The sequence below is a fragment of the Lacerta agilis genome, chromosome 2, assembly GCF_009819535.1.
Source record: "Lacerta agilis isolate rLacAgi1 chromosome 2, rLacAgi1.pri, whole genome shotgun sequence".
Classification (NCBI taxonomy): Eukaryota; Metazoa; Chordata; class Lepidosauria; order Squamata; family Lacertidae; genus Lacerta; species Lacerta agilis.
This window is the reverse complement of record NC_046313.1, coordinates 65,299,209-65,323,134: the sequence shown is the minus strand read 5'-3', so window position 1 is coordinate 65,323,134 and position 23,926 is coordinate 65,299,209. Positions and strand designations below refer to the sequence as shown.

Sequence of the window (23,926 nt, the reverse complement as noted above, 5' to 3'; positions counted from 1 at the left end):
TTTCCTCAAAGTATGCTTCCGCAGCAGGACTGTCATATTTTCTCAGCACTCACAATTACAGAATTGTGTCGTTCTGAAAATGTATTTTATTTACACATCTTGCATCTATGTGGAAACCCTCTGGGAATGCCGTGCTTCAGCAGGTTCTACAACATGGATGAAGTGCTTCTTCATAGTATACAAAGGGCCATGCTGTGCTTCAAAAACGTCCTTACACTTCAGCAAGCTTCTGTCAGACACATCCCTGCTGCTTCTCAGACAGAAGGGCTGTGTCCTTCAAAGAGGATGATGATACGGCTACTCCACTCTGTGCAACAGCAGCCTTGAAGATAGTATTCATAGCAGACCCATAGCAGGAATACTCATAGTAGACCCATTGGCATTAATGGACAACTTAGGTTCATTAATTTTAATGTGTCTACTCTGTGTATCACTTAGCCAAATACAACCAAATGTGTCTGTTCAAGCAGACAATCAAGTTATGCTATGGGCAGAAAGCTTCTTTTTTCCTTGACTTTAACAGCAACAGAAGCCAGACAGACCATGGTTTTCAGCTTACAGGTGCCCTGATAAAGACGGATGCAAAATCCTCCCTGATCGCCCCCTGCTCCGATCCTTTCCCCTGTAATCCAGCTGGTCCAATTCCTGGGATGCAAGTGATCTTTGCTTGTCAATTTCTCTCTAAATTGGGAAGTATTTATGGTTACTTGGGGAGATTCAGCAAAGACCCAAAGATTCCTTCTCTGCGATTAAATATGACACAGAGAGCCATGCATTAGCAAGGCTTTGTGCTGCCACCTGATGGTAAAGCTCCATTCGTAATGAGGAAAACTTGCCCCGGGACATAATATATGCAGACACTTTCCTCTAATTTGCAGGCACATGAAATATTCAGGGATCTCAGAATATATATATTTCCACAGCAGCTTCAACGATGAGTGTATATCGCAGACAGAGGAAACACCACATTGAGGAACAACTAGGTTCTTTGGTACAACGGAACAGCGAGTTTAGCAAGCGACAATATAACTGGGTCATCCAATCTAGTGCTTGCTTTTACCAAACTCTTAACCATTTCAGAACATATGCCTTTGCTGTAAAATATGCTGCTTCACACACACTTTGTTTTTTTCTTACTTCCACCATTATCCTGAATCTTCACACTTCTATCATAGCAAGAGCATATATTATCTGATAGTGTTTTTTTTTTTGGGGGGGGGGGAGTTTATTTTAAAAAAGGACAAATGATTAGGACAAGTGATTCAATTATTTCTAAATAATAATAATAATAATAACAACAACCAGAGAGGGAGAAAGGGAGCAAGCAAGTACTAGACTAACCTCAGGCCCCTACATTCTTACAAAGTTCATTCACTTGTGCATCACCGGAAAAGTTATGAAAGACACAGCAAACCCTGCAGAAATTTTACCTGTCATATGACAAACTTTTTCACGTTTAAAGAACCATTCTGCTAATAATCATAATCTTCTTTGATTTGAATTTGACCACTTGTATCTTTGGTTCTCGTCAAAGAGATCCCTTGAGTCTCTATGCATCAAAATATGAATTTGCACTGTAGTAGCTAGTCTTCTGCTACAGAAGCAACCAAGAAGCAGGACAACGTTCAGGTAGCTCACTGAAGTTTCTTGAAAGCCAGAACTTTAGCAGTGTTTGTAGAGGACATTGTAGTATCCAGACAGATGAGCGGTTTCTTGGCATCTTTCAAATATGCCACAAACATATCAACAGGCCTCACACTGTCACTTCTATATTGTCAGTAGTTAATATTGTCAGCAATTCTGTTTCAGTTTAACTCTATTGCACCTCATCCCAAGCCCTCAAAACAAAAACCCAACAGGTATCTGCTGTTACTAAATCATGGTAACCTCTTTGCATATTGTGCTGAGAAGTGGATCTTCATGGGCTATAGCACACACTGCCATAGCTTCACTTCTATGCATGCTTTAAAGCAAGATTCAACTCCAGTGGCTGTGGCTAAAAGTAGTCTCTCTCCCTTCTCCCTGTAATCCATAATGCTGCCCCAAGCAAGTTGTTCAAGCACATACAGTGCAATTAACACACATCAAATTATGGTATTTATGCTAATTCCTCATTTTACATAATTTGTTTCAAGTGCAGAATTTGGGTTTTCCTGGAAGCATGTTAAGACCAGCCCTGTATGTTGATACCCAGCTCCTAGGATAAAAACTTGACACAAACAGAAACAGAACATCTACTGTTAATATGACTAGAAAAACAAAACTTTAATCTCTAGAATAAGGCGGAGTGTACCTGGCTCTCTCTCTCTCTCTCTCTCTCTCTCTCTCTCTCTCTCTCTATATATATATATATATATATATATATATAAACCCAACCCAAATAACAGGCAAGAGACAAATGGAAATTCATGAATTTATCATGACACTTCCATATCAGGCTGAGCCAGCATAGTCATCATGTTAATGATGTAACAGAGTACTTACTCAGCTTTGGACTTGCCATAAATATCTGTTCTTAGCAACTAGCAACTGTAACAGAATGCAATATACAACAGAAATCAAATTATAAGGTTAGATCTTCATGGAGGCAATCATCTTGCTCAAATCTCTACTCTAGGCTGCGAAAGTTCATTGGGCAGCTCAAAGACTAAAATCCAAGTACAGCACAAGACATTGGAGAACGCCAAAACAGAAAAGTAAAATGCAGGAAAAATATGAAGGTTAAAATAAAGGGTTAGGCACACATAGCTACCGTTTAAGTCAGAAGATACATTATTTGTCCCATCAATTATTTACAGAAAAGCTGCATAGCGTGTGCATGTATGCAGATAGAGCTTTTCATCACATGTTATAAGAGCAGAGCCTTAAGCACAAGGTTACTTTAATATCTCCCCCTTAGTCATGGTGTTTGATTGAGGCTAAATAAAGCTGTCATTGGTGAAAGGAGAAAGATAAGCTTTTTATTGTAAGAAAGACTGCTTACTTGGAATGCGGTAATTAATCGTCATTGTAGGGAAGATAAGAGGGAATGCAAGAAAATGGTGTGGTCTGACGTGAACCTTACCCTGACTAACAATACTGCTGGGAAAGCACAGACAAAGACTCCCTTAAGTGTTCTAGGGTGGTACAGAGGGAGTACAAGAGGAGCTGCATGTTAAGTGTACATACAGGTAGCAATATTCACTCATTTCCATCGGAGCAATACTGCAGATGGAGGCACAGAGGCTATCAGAAAAGAGTAAGAGAGTATCTCCAGTCAATACCCTGCCCCACTCCTGTAGTCAGAATGGAAAGGGGAGCAAAATCACAAAGCTGCCAGATAAGGTAGAGGATAGGACAGTCCATCTCCCATACCTAGGTTCCAAAAATAACTGCCACCCAGAAGATTAGGTCAGGAATGTAATGAAGAACAAGAGGCCCTATGATACATAGAATTGAAACGTCTACACAGAATACTGGTTTGCTGCTAATTATGGGGACTCATGGGCTAAACAAACTTACAAGCAGGGATGACTCCAAAGCTGTAGTCAGTCAAGACTAAAGAGTACAAGGTGTCCAGTTTTAATGAATGTCCATTTTGATCAATAACACTGAAGCAATTAGGTAGGAAGGGAGAAGCACTAAGGAAAAAAAGAGCCACATCCTGTTTTGAACCAGAGTAGAAAAGCAGTTTAACGATGAGCTAGGCAAGAGAGGAGTATCTCACATCTCTTGCCTTTATGCTTATGTGAGTGGTGGTTTTTTTTACAAATAAGATTAGCATTTCAACTGATTGTTTTGGAAACAGGCCATCTGGCAGACTTGAAACAAACTCAGATGTTAGGAGACTTCAAGCTTACCTTCTTATATCCATACAAGGGAAAAGGAAATGACCAAAATGCAAACTAATTTTACCTCTGTCCAAACAAAGCATAGTAAGTTTGCCTCGAGCAGCATTCCCAGCTGCTACCTATGTTGTTTTCAGAGTCTCAGGAAGCAATTGGAAAGAATGTCTTGTCTCTGAGAAATGGTTTCACATGGATGGAAACTAGTTAATGGACTTGCAAAGTTCACAAGTGGGAGGCCCACAACGCTATACAAAGCACTATTTTTCAGCTTAGAATTGCCTCAAAGTCAGACCATAGCTGCTTGTTCTCTCACCCTTGCTAAACCTTTGTACAAATTAATTATAAAGCTTTAAGGTTCTGAAAAACGACATTTTTTTAAACCTTCCATCATACCAAAAAAAGATTTCTGATGAACATTTAACACAACAGAAAGCTGTACATAGTGAGACTCAAAAGCACAAGTTTCCACAAGTATGCCAGGAACTGAGGGAGAAGTGCAGTTTTCTGGAGGCACTCCTTCTGCTTGCTTTTCTGAAGCAGATTATGCATACTACCAACAGAAACAGCTTTTTATTAAACAGATTACCAGATGTTCCAGAACCAACATCTGCAGAACTACAAAAAGGATGCAAATGGCATATTGGTGACCTAAGAAACTCTGCACACAAACCCAGTTAATTCAGAAAGGGGCACGACAAACACAGCGGTGTAACACCCCATTTCTAGGCAAGGAGGAGATCATCAGTCTGTCCATTATGCCCATTCCACACCTCACATTTAACAAGCACCCCATAACCAAAAATTATGAACTTTCTTCCAAAAGTTGCTCTTCTCTGGCTGGTAGTGGGTGTAGAACTCCCGTCTGCTTCTTCTGGGCAGAGGAAAAGGATGGGCTCGAGATAGAACACTGGTAGGGGCCAAGTCTTACTTGTGCCAGACACCATTCCTTCTCCTTCCCACCTCACCCATCAGCCATTACAGCAAGAGATTACACAATGAAAACTATTCTAAAGGTCTTTGCAAATGCCAACTAGTATATCAGTCCCTTCTAGATCCTTTAGCCAATAGTTAGTTCTGAATCAGCTAAACTTGCACACTGCAGGATAGGAGGGTTTCATTCAGCCAGAGGAACAATAAAACCGTAGTGGGTTGATAAGCGATGTTCACTTTTGGGCCATCGGCAATCCAAAAAGAGCACAGGAGCTTCCTCTCTAGAGGTCTTGGCTAAAATAGCTGTAGCCATCAGGGCCCGTTGTCTCCTCTCGTGTGTACAGCTGCTTCTGGTATCGTGCTGTAACAGGTACTCCTCCTGGTATACTGTTGATTGAGACAGAGATGGGATAGATTATTGAAACCGCTTCAAAAATTATCATTGCAAAGTGTACAGGAAATGAACACTTGCTTATTGTGGAATCTCAAGCTGGACCAATACTGTGCAAAATCCAGTTGTCTTGAAAAATCACACTTCCATTCACCACAATAAAACACCCTGCAAGTGTGTGATGGGTGGGGATAGCAATCTGACAAGATCTACAGTTGTAGATTTAACTTCATCCCAATGGAAAAGAATTATAAATCTTCGGATGATTTCTGCTAAAAGTTAACAGGATTATATGCATCAAGGCACTTTTGGCAGAATGCCTAAACTGCAGCACGAAGCCACAGCCCGAAAAATTGTTTGTCATATAAAATGCCATGTAAATGCCATGTTCAGCACATTTGGCAAACAGAGTTCCCCCAGCAAGCTGAGTGCATCCACGTGCTTGCACAGACTTGAAAAGACCAATGCCACCACCAGGATATAGCATCACCCAAGTGCTTAATGTATGCCATACAGAAAAGGTCATAAGATTTCTTTGATGCCATACCCCGTGAGTCTTCATGTTTTGTGGCGATTCCATGGGGCTTTGACTGGTCCCACACACAAAAAAATTAATAGAACAATCTGCAGATCTGTGCGGTAAAATGATATAGTAGAAAATATTTTTCCTTGCCAACACCCCACCCCCATGGTCCCAAAGACAGGCAACAAACCACATGACATGTTCTATGTAAAATATTTTGCTTTATGGAGTTCTCCAAGAAAACCTGTACCCATTTGACAGCGACATATATCGGAGGTTATTTTTAATTTCTCTACAAACTTTATCAAAATTAAAAATTAAAAACAAAGCAAAAAACAAAACAGAACTTTTGAGTAGTAGATGCTGGGTATGGTACCTAGGAACTTGATGTTAATGACCAGAATAACAAGAGAAGTCAAGAGGGCTGTTGACCCCTACATGTCTGTCTGAAGCACATCTATGGAAAGGCTACTACGACAAGGCCCAAACCAAGTAAGAGGTTACAGTTGCCAAATTGGCTTCATCAATTTGGTTCTGACCAAGTGAAGGGGATCCACACCAGACAGCATCATTTGGAAAATCCGCAATGTGTCATTTGACTCATAAACCTCTCTTTCCCCAAAATGCTTATTACCTTTGGTATATAAGTAGCAACATAGACCTTTTACACATTAGAGCTGCCTGCAGATGAATCTGAATTTTTTTTGGTAAAAATCCAGACTATAAACCAGATGTGAGACAATGCTTCCTATTCAGTGGCAGGTTATACAATGTAGAAGAATATTTAAACACTTACTGGTTCTTGTGTTTGAAGCCGCTGATGTGAGCTTGGTACTGTTCTATGGAGTTCAGTACTATGTTACAGCTTTCACATGGATATCCCTTCCCAGCTGAAAGACAGGGTTAAACAAGTGTGAGCACCAAATTCACTGAAACAAGCACCCCAATGTCAATTACCAATTGTGAAGTGTTGTTCACAGTGACTAAGCCCAAGATGATGTGAGCAGTTCTAAGCTAGGGGAGAGGAACAGGATCCAGCCAAATAGCTGGATCATGAGTTCCCCCATGTGTCACTTGACAAGTGGGAAGGGCTGCCCCATGGCAGGTCACCATGACAGCAGGTGACAAAAATTCAAAGGATAAATATGAGGGACTAATGATTTCCCCTGTTAGCCTAGCTAGGGTTTGCAGAGATAGGCTCCACTCAGGAGTTGAGTGGAATCAGCCACAGCATGGCTTGCATTGGGCACCAAATATAAAAGGTGTCAAATACAAGCCCCGCTTATCAAGGAACAACCAGGAGTGCACATCTGTACCTACTCCACAACTGATGCCATATATGATGTCAAGTGTGGGGCAGGTGGGCTTGATTTGGGGGGAACTTGCTGGGCCTAATTAGGCCCATATCAGACCTCATAGTTCCAGAGCTTCCCCACCACTGCTCTAAGGATTGCTATCCAACTCCTAGCTGCCACTTTTAAGTTGCACAGTAAAACGATCTCTCAGCACACAGTGAGCTTAATCAACAATGTTTCCAAGAACATTCCCTCAGGGTCACTTACAGAAGATGTGGGAGATCCAGGATTAGATCTCCAAATATATCTATTTTTGCTGACAACTACTGAAGGGAGTTTCAAAATCTGAGTGGAGCACTGGTGCTGGGTAATTCTCCCTCACACCATTTTTATTATCTAAATGTTTCTGCCCCAGCTGTTGTTTGCCCCACTGGGAAAAAACACACAGGTATCTTTCACCCTGCACAGTAAACAGCTGCTGCTGCAATACATGGGGGTGTGTTAGATAAAAAAAAACGGCATAGAAGGGATTAGGCCTAACCCCCTGCTTTCCTAGGGCCACTGTTCCTATTAAATTTAAGGGGGGGCATTTAAAATAAAAATAACCAGAACAGGGTGTGGTGGGAGGGAAGGAAGGAGAGAGGAGGTTATTCTATTTGGCAAGCAATGCTTGCACTGACAAAACGACCGGCACAGTGTGGTGCTGAATTCCACTTCAAGTGTCTTGGGACACCTTAAAGAATAACAAATTTAATACAGCACAAACACTCTAGTTCTCAAAAGCTTACGTGCTAATAAATGTTACCGTTTAAGGTGTCACAATACATTTTGTTGGTTTTGCTGCAACAGTTTCAAGTAAGTGCCCCTCTAGAAAAAGTAAAAACAGAAATACTGTACAGGAAGATCTGATCATCGATCTCCTGTTCTTCACAGGACTCCCACTACAATTTTATTCTCTATATTTGTCCCTTTTGCTCTGATGCTTAAATTGTACCAGAAGAAAAGTAGAATATTTTAAAGCAAAGAAACAAAGTAGTATTCCGTTTTGTGATTCATCTGCTTCAGGTCATCTATAGTTACTGGGGCTTCAATCCTAAACCAGCTTGCAAGGGACTACCATAAGTCTCAAAGAACACACTGACACCCAATTCTGAGTAGATATGCATAGGATTGTACTGTTGAACCACCTTTTGTAAGTATGGTATATAATGTATTCAAGCTATGTTGGTGGATTTTCTTCAGTATGGTTCTCCAGTAAAGACACATATGTCTGTTTTATCTAGGGGATTGGTATCAGTGAGAGGAGAATTTAAGAGGCAAGGAATACACCAGTGTCTTCATGCTAATACTGCACAAATATGGGTGCCACATTGCAGGAAAGAATGAAGAATGGGTAGATTATAATGGCAACTGTGCACTATGGAGAATTCCAAGGCTCAAAATATCTGCTTAGATGAGAAAAATGATGTTAAGGCTACATTCCAGAAAGGTTCCTAACCGTGAAACTGGATCAGCCACTTGTAGAATCAATTTGGTTGGAAATGCAGATTGTAACCATCTGATGCCTCAGAATTCTCATTTGGGAAGCATATTAAAGCGTTCTTGCCTGTAACTACCATCTCCTTTGCTGTAACAGCCCCAGCGTTCTCTCTCATTGAGCTTTAATTATAGGAAATGCAGTTATGTAAGTAACTTGAACACTGTTGGAATATCTGTTCCCCAATGGTTAGAAGCAACTTTTTACACAGCAGTAGTAGGAAATTTTTGAGTTCGTCTAGGCAAGGGTGGCCAACGTGGTGCCCTCCAGATGGTTCTTGGACTACAGCTCTCCTCAGCCCTAACCATTGACCATGTTGGCTGAGGCTAATGGATGGAAGGCATTCACTGGCAAAAGCCTAATCCCCTTCTGTAAAGCCACCTCCACAGTACAAGTCTACCATGCTACCCTGTGTGGAATATGGGAGCCAAAATGGGCAACTGGACTTCTCCGCAACCCTTCCCCTCTGCAGGGAGGTGGGACCAATTCGGATGGTCCGCCCCCGCCACTTAATGGATCCAAATGGTTTCCAGAGAGTGGTAGGGGATACTTTATCCCATGTTGATGGCCTTTCAGCCGATTCCCTGGTGGCCCGCTGGAATGTGGAGCTAACCAGGGCTATTGACTGTTTGGCTCCGAAGCGCCCTCTCCGGTTGCATGGAGCCCGGACAGCCCCGTGGTTTTCCCCGGAGCTGAGGGCGATGAAACAATCGTTGAGACGGCTAGAGCGCCGGTGGCAGAAAACCCATTCTGAATCCGACCGAACACAGGTTAGAGCTCAACGTCGAGCCTACCAAGTGGCGATAGCGACGGCAAAGAAGACTTTCTTCACCGCCTCTATTGCATCTGCGGAAAATAGCAGCAGGAGACTCTTTCAGGTGGTTCGGAATCTATCGGAGCCACCTTCGTCATCGGGGCCCGGTAGGGACCCCAAGATCTCCTGCAATGCGTTTGCAAAGTTTTTTGCGGATAAAATCGCTCAGATTCGGAAAGAGATAGACTCCACCGTGGGAGCAGGGCCAGGGCGGGAGAGTGCCAGAGTCCTGTCTAGTCCAGTTGCGTGGGATCAATTTCAGTCTGTTACCTCCGAGGATGTGGACAGGCTGCTTGGACGAGTGAAACCAACCACCTGTCTCCTTGATCCTTGCCCATCCTGGCTTATAAAAGCTAGCCGGGAGGGGCTGGGCGATGGGCTGCGCGGGGTGGTGAATGCTTCCCTCTGTGAGGGAGCCTTCCCAGCCCCGCTGAAAGAGGCGGTCATTAAACCGCTTCTTAAAAAAACATCTTTAGACCCGGCCAATATGGCCAACTATCGCCCAGTCTCAAATCTACCATTCTTGGGCAAGGTGATTGAGCGAGTGGTTGCTGAACAACTCCAGGCACGCCTGGAAGAAGCGGACCATTTGGATCCCTTCCAATCGGGATTCAGGCCTCACCATGGGACTGAAACCGCCTTGGTCGCGCTGGTCGATGATCTCCGGCGGGCTAGGGACAAAGGTGAGAGCTGTTTCCTAGTTCTGCTGGATCTCTCAGCGGCCTTTGACACCATCGACCATAACATCCTTCTAGACCGGCTAGAGGGGTTGGGAGCTGGAGGCACTGTTATACAGTGGTTCCGCTCCTTCCTCCTGGGCCGTGTTCAGAAAGTGGTGGTGGGGGATGAGTGTTCAGACCCCTGGGCTCTCACTTGTGGGGTGCCTCAGGGTTCTGTCCTCTCCCCCATGCTTTTTAATATCTATATGAAGCCGCTGGGAGAGATCATCAGGGGGTTTGGGCTGGGTGTTCATCAGTATGCAGATGATACCCAGCTCTACCTCTCTTTCAAATCAGAACCAGTGAAGGCCGTGAAGGTCCTGTGTGAGTGCCTGGAGGCGGTTGGAGGATGGATGGCGGCTAACAGATTGAGGTTGAATCCTGACAAGACAGAAGTACTGTTTTTGGGGGACAGGAGGAGGGCAGGTGTGGAGGATTCCCTGGTCCTGAATGGGGTAACTGTGCCCCTGAAGGACCAGGTGCGCAGCCTGGGAGTCATTTTGGACTCACAGCTGTCCATGGAAGCGCAGGTTAATTCTGTATCCAGGGCAGCTGTCTACCAGCTCCACCTGGTACGCAGGCTGAGACCCTACCTGCCCGCGGACTGTCTCACCAGGGTGGTGCTTGCTCTGGTTATCTCCCGCTTGGACTACTGCAATGCGCTCTATGTGGGGCTACCTTTGAAGGTGACCCGGAAACTGCAATTAATCCAAAATGCGGCAGCTAGACTGGTGACTGGGAGTGGCCGCCGGGACCACATAACACCGGTCCTGAGAGATCTGCATTGGCTCCCAGTACGTTTCCGAGCACAATTCAAAGTGTTGGTGCTGACCTTTAAAGCCCTAAACGGCCTCGGTCCTGTATACCTGAAGGAGCGTCTCTACCCCCATCATTCAGCCCGGACACTGAGATCCAGCGCAGAGGGCCTTCTGTCGGTTCCCTCACTGCGAGAAGCAAAACTACAGGGAACCAGGCAGAGGGCCTTCTCGGTAGTGGCGCCCGCCCTGTGGAACGCCCTCCCATCACAGGTCAGGGAAATAAACAACTACCTGACATTCAGAAAAAACCTGAAGGCAGCCCTTTTTAGGGAAGTTTTTAATGTTTGATATTTTTGTATTTGATTTCTGTTGGAAGCCGCCCAGAGTGGCTGGGGAAGTCCAGCCAGATGGGCGGGGTACAAATAATAAATATTATTATTATTATTATTATTATTATTATTATTATTATTATTATCCACATGAGAGGAGGTGCAGCACACACCGAGGCATAGTCAACAAGCGTGTGATGTGGCTACTTAATGCTGTATGACTATGAAATAGCAGACATCAGTCTTAGGCATCCTTCCACTTCCCCCAACTTATCTTAGCTGGAAATAGTTTTTATGCAATTTCTGTGAATAATTTTCTCAGTTCTAATTTGCAAGTGTTGACAGTTTGGGAGTTCCAGATCTTAATAAAACCAACATTTTTGGGGCCTCTAACTTAACTCCCACCTGTTCCCATTTCAATGAATCAAATAAATCCAAACCAAGAAAATGAATTTTCTGTCTTTTCACTCAAGGATCATGAGAAATGTAAAATAAGGTTCTCTAGTCAGCTAGAAGGGGAGTCAATTTATCATAAACACAACAACACTAAAGGCTTAATCAAGGCCTATTTACCCAAACATTGTGAACAGCCTGATGAAAACTCTTCTCAAAAGGATTGAACACACTATGGCGAATTTATGACACTGCTTCTGCACACTGGCTCACCAATCACACTGCTTTAGACTCAAGAGGAGCTTTCTCAGCAAGGAGAAACAAAATACATTAAAGGTTTCAACAAAAAACAACACACATAAAACTTGAAATATCTCCCACCATTCAACATTAGATGACCCTGGGAGAAAACATCTTCCTCTCTATATCATGCATGAATTATATACCTCTGTCATGCTCATGTCTCTCACACACCAGTTTTTCCAAGATAAGAAACCTCAAACGTGATCCTCCCTAATAGGGGATTTTCTCCTCCACCAGCATCATTCAGGATGCCTCTTTCTGCACCTTTTCCATATCTACAACATTTTTCCTGACGTGCAGTGACTACTACTGTACACAGTATTTCAAGTGTGATCACACCATAGACTTATATAAAAGCACTATGATACTTGCATTTTTTTCCTTTTCAAATTCTTTCCTAATGATTCCCCATCACTGAATTAGTCTCCCCCACCCAGCAGCCAAACATCAAGAACAAAGGATTCATTCTGTATGTACTGGAAGAGAAGGTGAATTATTAGCCTATGAAAAAGATCTACTGATTTCAAAACAAAAGAAAAAAAAGGCCGTGGGTACAACAACACTGTTGCAGAACTGTGAAACTTCACTGTCTTTTGATGGAGGAAAATTTGGGATTTTAGTTAAATTTACTGAAATGACAATGCAATTCTTATTCCTAATACGTTGTGCCACAGAAGTGAAGGTAATCAGATGATGACGATTCATTTAATTTTGAAATGCCAAACCCTATTGAGGAGTTGGAAGTCAAAGTACTATGCCTTTCTGCATACCTCAAATTAAAAACTCATTCACACTATTTGTCTGTGGGTATTGTATGGCGATTCTCATCAACAGTCTTCTCCCTACACAAATGGGTTGGGGGACACTGAATGCAGTGGGGGAAAGGGGTACTGCCTCTACCCACCCTTTCCTCCTTCAGCTCACCACACCACAGCATTCAGGAGTGCCTACCAACAACTGACAGTGACTTTTCAGGGGGATTAAAAGCCTGTCAAAAAGGGAAAGGGCAGGATGATTACCTTCCAACTACACCATTCTGCTGCCATTTCCCTGTAACCAAGCAACCGATACCAAGGTCTGCTTTTGAACTTCATTAACACTGAATAGTATTTTCACAGTCTTTATATACAGGATATCTGTTTGCAGGAGGGCAGATGATTTCCCCACTTGCACAACAGGACTTCCCATTTCTTTCTTCTTCCTGCATTCTCCCCAAAACTGCTCCAAAGGGTTGGGGGACCCCTCCAGAGCAGCCCTGAATGGTGCATGGGGCTTCCGAGGAAGGAAATAAGGGGGAAGCCTGTTCATATGATCTTGCATTGTAGTCATATTTGTATAACATATATAGTCATGTATTCCTGCATTGGCTGGTTTGCTGGCTACAGCTCCTTTCAGACAGAGATGAGTTGGCTACTGTACTCCATGCTTCCTAAATTCAAGATGGGATTATTGCAAAGCACTCTACGTGGGGCTGCCCTTGAAGATGACTTGAAGACTTCAATTGGGGGTGGCGGCCTGGGAGAGGACATTCTCTGTGGTGGCCCATATGTTGTGGAGCTCCTGCCACATAGAGGGTACCATCATTATACAGATTTCAGCAAATGCTGAAGACATACCTTTTTACTCTGGCTTTTGAAAAGTGAGATGTATATTTTTAGGACCCACCTTACTTCTGTGAGTGTTTTAAACTCTTTTAAATACAGTGGTTCCTCTAGTTACGGACTCAATCCGTTCCGGGGTGCTGTTCTCAACCCGAAAAGTTCGTAACTAGAGTGCCGCTTCTGCGCACACATGCGCGGCGAAACCTGGAAGTATACACTTCCAGGTTTGCCGTGTTTTGCAAGCTGAAAAGATGCAACATTAACCTAACGCAGCACAAAGTATGACTGTATTGTGGTTTAATGTTGTAACCCCGCACTGGGATGCTAGGGTGATGGGTTGGTAATTAATCTCATTCATACCCTCTGCTATTTTTTCTTCAGTAAGTACGTTTTCTGCACTTTACCAATATTCTTTAAACTTTACACCAACTGTATACATCTAATACAGCCACATCATACAAATGTTTGTTTCTTCTTGAATTCAGCATTTTTTTCATTTGTATATTTCATTTGTATATTTCAAGCGAGAGGCCCCTACATCAGCTAACAAGAGAAAATTGCAGTGTAAAATATAATCACAAAGTTGCCCTAACATGATCAATAGTAAAAAAATTCCTTCCAGTAGCACCTTAGAGACCCAACTAAGTTTGTTATTGGTATGAGCTTTCGTGTGCATGCACACTTTCAGGTATCTGAAGAAGTATGCATGCACACAAAAGCTCATACTAATAACAAACTTAGTTGGTCTCTAAGGTGCTACTGGAAGGAATTTTTTTATTTTGTTTTGACTATGGCATATCAACACGGCTACCTACCTGTAATTATCAATAGTGCTAGCAGTAGTAAGAAGAACAGCCCAGAGCACTATCCTCAAGGGCCTTTTCCAGGGAAGATCAGTCTTGGGACCTTTGGAAGGAGAGAGCATACCATTTATGCCTCCTTGGAAAGGGGGTTCTAAGGAAGGAGCTCCACTGGAAAAATTCCTGCCTATAGTAGCCATCCATCTGAAGGTGGAGGCATCTAGAACAGGACCTCTAATGAGCTCAGCTTGAGAAGTTTGTATGGACATAGGTGGTCTTTAAGATAGCTTGATCTAAGTCCTTTTAAAGCCCTGAACATCAAAACCAGGACTCTTAATTCAGGTAGAATCCAGTGGATTTATCACCTATAATAAAGTGCAAGTGTCTCTGCATCCAGTCCGTGTCCGTGGGATTGCGCTACTGCGCATGTGCCCCACAGACAGCCGTTGGGACTTGGAGCGCAGAGACGCTCTGCGCGTGTTCCCGATGTTGCTAGGGCAACAGGGACGCTATTCGCAGAGCTGGCTACGTCATGCGGCTCTCGCGTTGTTAGAAAAAAACACGAGATAAGCGAGCGCCGCTCAGTCAGCTCTGCGCATGTCCCCGACATTGCTAGGGCAACAGTTTGACCACATATGTTCTAGCGCCCGTTAATTTAACGGGGTTAATGTACTAGTTTATTTATAATTATTGTTAAACTCTTCTAGTGCTTCTGCTTGTTTCCAAACAAAGCAATTTTGAATTGGAGATCACATATCATTTGCTTTTTATAACATATGTATTTCTTTTCTCCACTGTCTTTTCTCTTTCACCACTTCTTCCACGCCCTATAACATTGCTGCTATTGTCTTATCATTTTAGCTATTTGTTGAAAATAGTGTAACCTGTATCCATGTTCTTGTATATCTATTCCCCCACTCTGTGATTCTTACCAAGAGTATTTTTGTGCTCTCCTTCCATAGATAAGTTCCCTGGTCCTTGGTAAGATTTTGGTTCTGGGTTTCCCCCTGGGTTTGATCTATATTAAATAAAGGTTATTATTACTTTTCTATTTTTTAAAAAAATATTTAGATCTGCAACTTACCCTCTATGCATACATTGTTTTGTGTATTATTTGTTCCCCTCTCTCTCTCTTAAATATGCATTGCTCTATTTCCCCCCTTCTTCAGGAAGTATTTGAGGATCTTATTATAGTTTGCCTGGATTTTGTAAAAGGACACTGGGCGATAGTCAACCTTGTGTGAGTGTTTCCTCCTCTTCTCCTCCCTCCCACAGTCCCCTGTACCCCCAATCTCTTCCAGAGGGTCCCCCTCCCTTTGGAAGAGATTCCTGGGATGTGCAGTGGCTGGAGAGGTAGGGGAAGTCCCATTTGCACAACTTGAAATCTGTTCTGACGCAGCTGGATGTCACCCATTTTTTTTGCTTTTCATTCTTAAGTTTTTTTTTTAAATAAAAAAACACCCTCAAAAAATTGAGGCTAGTGCACAATAAAAAATATCAGCACAAATGTAGAATTACCAAACCTCTCCACTGCTCCAAATACTTCGATAAAGTTGTATTTGTTTTAAGAGAAAAGTTCTTATCTGAGAACACTGCCCCCAAATTACAGGCATCAGGGAGCTAAAAGGGGGCAGGACTGGTGGGGGGGGAAATGAGATGAGCAAAGTTCAAGCTAGGTGGCAAAAACTCAGCAATGCTCCTCCTGGCAATGCTAGCTACCTTTCAAAATCCCCACAGCTGCTAAAATGAAAATATGCAATGATGAAACATCTTTCTGACAAGGGCATCTATGGACTTGTCATCAATGACTTTTGCCCTCTATCTTCTGAAACATTACCCCACCCACCCTTCTTCTTTATTCTTTGGCGATCGCTCATGGCAGAGTAAGATTGCCTTCCATGAACATGGTCTTAACAGTGAGTTCGTACAGTAGCCTGCATATGGAGAGGCTATTCTAGTTCAGCCTTTTGGTTTTGACTCACATTAAATTGATATAATCTGCTTGTGTTCATTTGGATACTAAACTCTCCTTCTGCGTTTCAGTTCTCCATCCCCACTTCTACCCTTTGCCCAACTGCTCCTGCACCTACTATCTGCTAGGCATGTGAAAAGCACATTGACACATTAAATACCCAGCTCCTAATCATTATGTCCCTATTGAGCCCTCCTCTGTGCAAAGTTGTGCATGCCAGTCTATTGAGGGGCATGGAACTTATTCACATCCAACTCTGTACAGAATCACACTACACATTATTAAAGTTGAAATGCAGAGGCTGTTTTTACTTGGGAATTACTTTCCCAATTAAATGCATTTAAAAACAAATAAAGTTTCTGGCATATATATTCAGTATCCATCTTTAGGTGCTTATTCTGCAATCTTTAAGAGTGAACAATTTTTGTACATGTTCAAAACACACAGTTGAGCGCTCCACTTATGCCACTTTGTGTTAATTAACCTTAATACCACCACAATGTCTTTTATCAACAAAAGCTAATGCATAGCTAAGTCACTACTTTGAAAGAAATTCCTTGGATGCTTTGCACTGCATATCATTGCTTGATACAAGCTGTAATAAAGGTTCCTATTCCTAATCCAGAGAGATATTGTGCAAACCTTAACTGGTTGTCATTGTTTCCTACAGATGTATATTTTGAATATTCAACTTTTTTCCCTATCAACCAACTGTGGCTTGACTTAAGTGATGTAATAAAACTTCAGCTTCTTCAAATGGCTTTGAATTTGCCAGTGTTTGCACTGACAGAATAATTTGCAGATGGCTCAAGCTTTGGGGTTGGATACCCCAGACTCATTTGTTAAACCATATGTTTCCAAGATGTTACTTATTTAAATTCCATAGTCTTAACTACCTTGCTGAGGCAATTCTGAAAATACATTAATTCCCTCCCATAGGTCAGCTTCATTTGATGGTTGTCAAATCCACAATGTATGCAAACATCTGCCCTAATCAAAAAGGCACTTTGAAAGATATTGTTTCTTCAGCGGCCTTTCCATATACCCTTTTCTATTGCTTCCTTTTAAATGTTCATAGCTGCTTATCTACAGTACAGAAAGACAGATCCAGGTAACAGGTGGATTTTATATTCTCAGAAATGGGGACTCAGTCATTGTATGTTTCTCCTTATAATTGCCGTAGATGCAACCTCAAACCTGCAAAGCATCTATCAGACCTTCATTTACTAGCTCTTCCCACATTCCATCTTAATAATGTAACTAAATGCAGACTCCATACATGGTACCAAGACCAATTGTTTTCTCTCTCTCTCTCTACCACTTTAGGGGTAACCTCTTTGAGTGCCTCAGTGGAAGTGATCAGACCTCAATTAGCATCTTGATAATCAAGCAAGGAGTTAAACCTGGCCTGCATCCAACATATTACATGCTGATGAGGTTTCAACACAGGTGACTATGTTGGAAATGATCAGTGTAATAGCACTGTTTACTGCTATGGTTGATGTCCTCTATATTCTTTGTACTGAATATAAACGTGTTGTGAACTACTATGTCATGTTGGGAGCTGGATTTTTATCCAAAGCCAAGGAGAAATGTTCTCTGCTGGATATGCAGTACTGTACGTCTTCAGTATGTTATTTGACCTATTGATTACAGTGTAACTATCACAGAACCACAGTGAAGCTTTGTCTCGTTCTCCCCCCCCCCCCATTCTCATGTAATTCAGAAAGTTTCCTTTTCAAAGTGTGTAGACCAGGCATAGGCAAACTTGGCACTCCAGATGTTTTGGGACTACAACTCCCATCATCCCTGACCACTGGTCCTGTTAGCTAGGGATGATGGGAGTTGTAGTCCCAAAACATCTGGAGGGCCGAGTTTGCCTATGCCTGGTGTAGACAGACTATTAAAAAAAAAAAACCAAGAAGAGAGAGAATACACTGTCAATTCTCTGCTCTCCATTCAATCCCATACCTCCAACTACCTGGTAATTCTGCTTGAATGCTTCAATATAACCTGAAGACAACTTCTCGTACTTTCTCAGAAGCCCTTATTTACCCATTCACGTTCTTTTTCAACTGGCACTGTCACCACCCACAGGCATAAACTGTTGCTTTTCTTTTCAACTCTTGCCCCCCAAAGTTGGTCCAATTCCAAGTCATCCTGCTTCTCCCTTTCCAACATTACAAAAATATGGGCCTTTCTCTTTGCCCCTTCAGCAAAAGCTCTTGCCCTCCCTCCTTTCAAGTACACATGTGTGGCTGGAGGTTCTTACTTGTGTTCAGGATTTTTTGAGGAGTTGGGAGTCTTTCCCACCCCAAACCACGATTTTCCTGACTACTTCTGCCTGTCCCCATCTGAAGGGATCAATTCAAGCCCATTCCCTCTACAGCTGGTATACCTAATGTAGTGAATTATTTGAGAGCTTGTTTCCATGCAGGGCATTTCCAACAGAAGGCGAGTTGTGGCTTTGCAAACCTTTACAACTCTTCACGCTCTTTATTCTGGAAAGTCTTGCTGTTAAAAACTCACCTGTTGAAGCTGCAGGTTCATCGGGGCTTCTCCCATAGTGTGCCATTAGCTTAAGTTTAGTCTCCTGCTTTTTGTGTTTCTTGCCCACGTAGTGTTGTTTTGCCATCAGGGGATTATTGAATGTGGCATGGCAGAGACTGCAGAATTTGTCTGGGTCAGAAGTGTTTTGGTTCTCTTCATTAGAGGGCACAGTAGTGGGAGGAGGATTAGCTGGTTGTTTCTGAGCAGGTACAGCTGCTGTAAAATCAACCCCCCAAAACATATGAAGAAAATCCAATCAGAAAAGTCTAAGGCACAATTTCATGTAATCAGAACAAGCACAATAATCTCAATTGTGCTAAAACATCCCACTTAGGAGAATTATTTTCTACATAAAAGATTTGGATGAGCTTACTGTGGGCATATACACAAATTAGCTACCAAAACAGTGATCAAAAATAACAAATAAATGTTTTGGTGTAAGGTTTGTTATGTCTATCTATCTCTGACCACCAGGATCATCAAGAAAATTAAACACACCAAAATTCCAATTTTCAACTGGAAAACATGTTTTCTTGAACTCCCTCAGTGTCTGCCTCGTTATCATATATGTGACGCAGGGTTCACTCTTCTGTGTTTGTACAATAGATACTCAGGAGCCTATTCTGACCTGGACTTTTCAGCACAGCACCAGGAGACAATTCCTCTGTACCTTCTGCTTTAGGAGGTTGCTGCTTCAGCTTCAGATTCTTGGCATGGGTCTTGCCTAGGTAATGGGAGTTAGCCACAACAGGCGATGAAAAGGTCATATTACAGATGGGGCAGCATTTGTTCCTGTCTTCTTCACTGCTGCCCTCCTGTTTGTAAGAAGGAATGAAAAAATTTACTGGGGCTCAGCAAAGTGTTCCAAGTTCAGTAACTGGAATTTCTTTTGTTCAGCTTCACCCTATCCTTTACTGAACACACTGAAAGAAGCTAGAGAAGACTATTAAAGCTATTCAAGACATGTTATGTAGCAAGATACAATTGCCATTCAGTTAGTAGTTTCTGTAACTACAAACAGAATTCTCAATAGTGTGCCAAGGCTGAATTCTACTTTTCAAATAAATTTAGTATGAAAAGGGCTTATTGTAAGTAGAGCGGATAACCATTTTATTCCCAATGGTTTCTGAATGTGTTATCTCCTTGAACTCAGCTTCTTCATTTTTCAGTGTACAGGTACATACAATTAGGCGGGCAAAGTTTAAATGTGCATTTGCCGAAGCAGAACAATGCATAGATTGTTCTTGCAAACAGTGCCTGATCTTCAAAATCCTCACTGGTTCATTATTCCACAATCCAAGAAACGCTATTTGCCAAATTTTTCTAGTGCATTAAATTCTTTTAACTTGTTGTCCTTGGATTTCTGGCCTGACTGGCATTACCTGCTTTGTGTCCAGCTTTATTTTCTTGCTTGAGCAGACCTCCTCTTCACCATGGATAGCCATGTATCGACGAACTTTGTTGGCATGTTTCTTACTCTGAAGGAAACAGCACAGAAGAGCAAGATAACCACCTCTGGAACCCCACAAACTCAGGGCAAATTTCAGTAACTGCCTGTAGATTTAAGCATACCTGATAATGAGCGAGCTTCTGTGACTCGGAGATGAGCACTGCACTACACACTTTACAATGGGCATCTGTGAAGATGTGGCTGTTCTCTTTGATCATACGATCCACTGCAAAAAGCAAGCACACCAATATTAAAAAGTAAACAATACAGGAAACATTGCCAAGGGCCCAGCTATTGCCTCTTAGGGGTTTTGCCAGCATCACACAAGTGCTCGCACCAACTTTGAACACTGGTTAAATAAAGGTCTTGTGGCAGATAATGACAATTCTAATTCCCTGATCAGGGAGACATAATTTAAAACATGTAAATACATCAAGGCAGTTTTTTCCCCCTTATCCCACATTCAAATAAGGGTGAAAATGCACAAGGTGTGAGTCCTCCAGTAATAACATAGCAAAGAATGAGATGGCTACTGTTTCCATCAGGGATGGAGTATAGGATTGAGCGGTTTCCACACTGCTACATAAAGGACAGGCTAACAATAAGGAATCATGCAAAGGCAGAAGTAACTCTACTGTTAAGCGACATGCCAGGAGTCCGCTGCAGAATAAAACCATTTCCAACAACTGCAATTAATGATTTACCATGTAAATAACGTCGTTTAAGTCAGCACAGAACACTACACAGAAAGGCTCGATATTTCTTCCTACCATTGATCCATGCCCAATTTTAAATACAATGCCAATGCCTTCATTAGTCTTCAGCTAAACAGTCAATTGCCTAATGGGTCTTTCAGTTAGAGACACACAGAATGTCTGGAATTGTTTTCCATTTCCAAAGTTGCAATGCTTAGTGCTTCAACAGTGTCAAGATGGTAAGTATCACTTTGTGGTCAGCAGCTTGGTCAGTGTGGTGTGCATGTATGCAGATCTCTTAGGCAATGATCTTACAAGCAAGCTGTTGCTATTTACACACTGATTAAGAGGCAGACTGGAAATATACAAATGTGAGGGTAGAAAATAATCACAGCTGTGATTGATTTGTAATTGTCTTCAAAACACATCCCTTACATTCACTTTACAAATTCAAAATCATTATATTGACATGACAAAGTGCATTTCAAATACTGCCATTAGGCACAACAGGGGAAGAAAATCTATTTTTGTTTTGATGGCCCAGTACAGTTTAGTATCATCAGCAAACCTGGCCACCCCACTGCTCACTCTTAACTCTAGACTGTTTATTAACCAGTTAAAAAGCACAAGTCCCAATACTGAACCTTGTAGGACTCCACTTTCTACATCTCTCCATTTGGAGAGATGTCCATTTATTCCTACTCTTTGCTTCCTGCAACATAACCAATTCCTGACCCACTAGAGGAGCTATTCTCTTATTCCTTGACTTATGCAGGACTCTTTGATGAAGTACTTTGTCAAAAGCTTTTCGAAAATCCAAGTATACTAATGTTAACTGGACCACCTCTATCCATATACTTGCTGACACTCTCAAATAACTCTAATAGGTTTGTGAGACAGGCCTTGCCCTTGCAGAAGCCATGCTGCCTCTGCTTCAGTAAGGCTTGCTCTTCTATATGCTTGGTTATTTTAACAAGTTTCCCCAGTCAGACATTAAGCTAACTGCTCTGTAATTTCCCAGATTCCCCCCTCATGGGTTCCTTTTTCAAAATTGTTGTTACATTGGCTACTTTCCAGTCCTTGGGTGTGAAGGACAAGCTGCATATTTTTGTTAGAAGATCAGCAACTTCACATATGAGTTCTTTTGAGAACTCTCAGGTGGCTGCCATCTGGACCTGGCAATTCGTCAGTTCTTATTTTGTCTATTAGGCCTCTCATCACCACTATCTGCCTCATCTATACATCCCAGATAAAAACTCTCAATCATATATTCTCAATGATTTCCAGCCCATTCTGCACAATCATAGAGGCTGCAGTAGAGGGAGAGAAGGGAAGTATAGTTATTTTACCAACTCCGCTGAGAGACCAGCTCCTTTTGTCTTTTAGACTGTAAGTCTGAAGGCAAAGACATATATATATATATATATATATATATATATATATAAAATTCAGAAGTTACTTTGGGACTCTGTTTGGCTGAAGTATGTGGTGAAAATGCTTTAAATTACTAAAAAAAAAGAAAGAAAGAAAGAAAGAAAGAAAGAAAGGCAAAACTCGGTATCAAATAGGCTATCCTTAGGAAGGTTAGGACAGAAGACTTGTGGCACCTTTGCTGAATCCACAAGTGCATTTAATCTCATTATCATTATTTGTATAGCATATACAGAACTTAATTAAGTTTATTCCACCACCACCCCATCTCACACAGAAGTATACAACTCTTACGTCTTGAGGAACCAAGTACTAAATTAAGGTAATCTCCTAAAGTAACACTCTTAGTCTAAACTCACAGATTTTATATAATCTAGGTTAATATCATTTCCACAAGCAGTTAGTGATGCTTTTATCTTGAATTCACGCTGCTATTCATAAATTTTATTGTGCTGACTGGGAACTGCATGCACATCAATAACTGAAATGTATGGTACAAAACTTGGACGCTATAAAGTTTGTTGTTTCTTTAAGACACCACTCTGGAAATTTAAGGAAGAAAGGAGAGCATTACCCATTACAAGGAGGATAGAAATCTAATCCCATTCGTAAAAAAACACACAAGCCAAGCGGATTTAGGAAATCACACAGCCACACATTCTCAAACCATACAAAGGGGAGAGCTGCATATGTGCCACAATCTGTGAATCATACACTGTCCCATAAAGCAGAAAGGAAAGTTCACTTCCCTCATCACACAGAAGAGCAAGAAACAAATGGCATGTGAGGGGACAGAGAAGCCAGATCTAAAGCCACTCTAACGAGGATTTCACTAGCAGGGGGAGGACGACACATTCTTGTACGCCAGCTCAATAAGCACGAAGATCATACACTGAAGCCCTGAGGCAGCTTAAGTGATGGCTAGACCTGAATATGTAAGATGCAAGCTTTTGTGGGACCTAGCCTACAAAATCTTACATTTTGTGAGTGTGTGTATATTTAAAAACCAGGATCGATGGGAATTGGAAGCTTCAGGCTGCGAAACGAGCAGCGGAGGACTTCTTGGAGGTGGCGGAAAGAACGCAGAGTTAAAGAGGCGCTCGCTCCGCCTCCGTGGGTCAAAAGAATCGGTAGCCACTGGCAGCCACACGCGGGTCGAGGTGGGGAGAAGAGAGGCCAACAGGCCCCACCCACCACGCTCCTGATGCAGCGCAGTAAAGCAGAGCCGTGCGGGGCAGAGTAAGGAGGAGGCAAACCCCCGCCTCCCTCAGAAGGAAGATGACAGAAGCGCCCCCGCCTCACCTGCCTCCTTCCCCACCGGTAAGGCTGAAGCGTCCCCGTTGCTATCCGCTTCGTCCGCCATCTTATCCCCGCGTCGCCGCCCCCGAGGTACCCGCCTTCCCCCGGACCTCTCGTGGATCCCGCGAGATGCTCCTCTCTCCAAGACACGTATCGCGAGACCTCTTCCGCCCCGCAGCCCGGGAACCGAAAAGATCGGGAACCGCGAGGAAAATCGAACGGCCTCGCGATATTTGGTTTGCACGTGATCGAAGCGGTCTCTTCCCTGGGCGTCCATTTCTCTTGAGGGCACTGGGAGGACCGAGCGGG

At 42.5% G+C, this 23,926-nt stretch overlaps 1 protein-coding gene across 3 annotated transcripts; it reads right to left on the bottom strand.

Moving 5' to 3' along the window:
* Positions 1-3,545: 3,545 nt before the first annotated feature.
* ZNF346 (zinc finger protein 346) lies at positions 3,546-23,918 on the bottom strand. 3 transcript variants are annotated; one of them, XR_004425987.1, is made up of 8 exons: positions 23,621-23,918; positions 20,315-20,418; positions 20,125-20,220; positions 19,371-19,557; positions 18,722-18,958; positions 15,153-15,238; positions 6,468-6,561; positions 3,546-5,144 (listed from the first exon to the last, which is right to left on the bottom strand). XR_004425987.1 is itself a non-coding variant. In XM_033140435.1 (7 exons), the coding sequence occupies exons 1-7, from the start codon at positions 23,892-23,894 to the stop codon at positions 5,039-5,041; spliced, it is 1,098 nt and encodes a 365-aa protein (XP_032996326.1). In that variant the 5' UTR covers positions 23,895-23,918; the 3' UTR covers positions 3,546-5,038. The 3 variants fall into 3 exon arrangements, 2 of the variants coding, with proteins under 2 accessions (XP_032996326.1, XP_032996327.1); XM_033140435.1 differs by lacking the exon at positions 15,153-15,238; XM_033140436.1 differs by lacking the exon at positions 15,153-15,238 and having other exon boundaries at positions 19,413-19,557.
* Between the last annotated feature and the right edge of the window lie 8 nt (positions 23,919-23,926).

Coding starts and splice junctions, on each gene's coding strand:
- ZNF346 (XM_033140435.1), bottom strand. CDS start 23,894: ATGGACGCCCAGGGAAGAGACCGCTTCGATCACGTGCAAACCAAATAT. Junction 20,221..20,314: donor AGAAGCTCGCTCATTATCAG/GTATGCTTAAAT, acceptor TGTTTCCTTCAG/AGTAAGAAACATGCCAACAA. Junction 19,558..20,124: donor TAAAGCTGGACACAAAGCAG/GTAATGCCAGTC, acceptor TCTTACAAACAG/GAGGGCAGCAGTGAAGAAGA.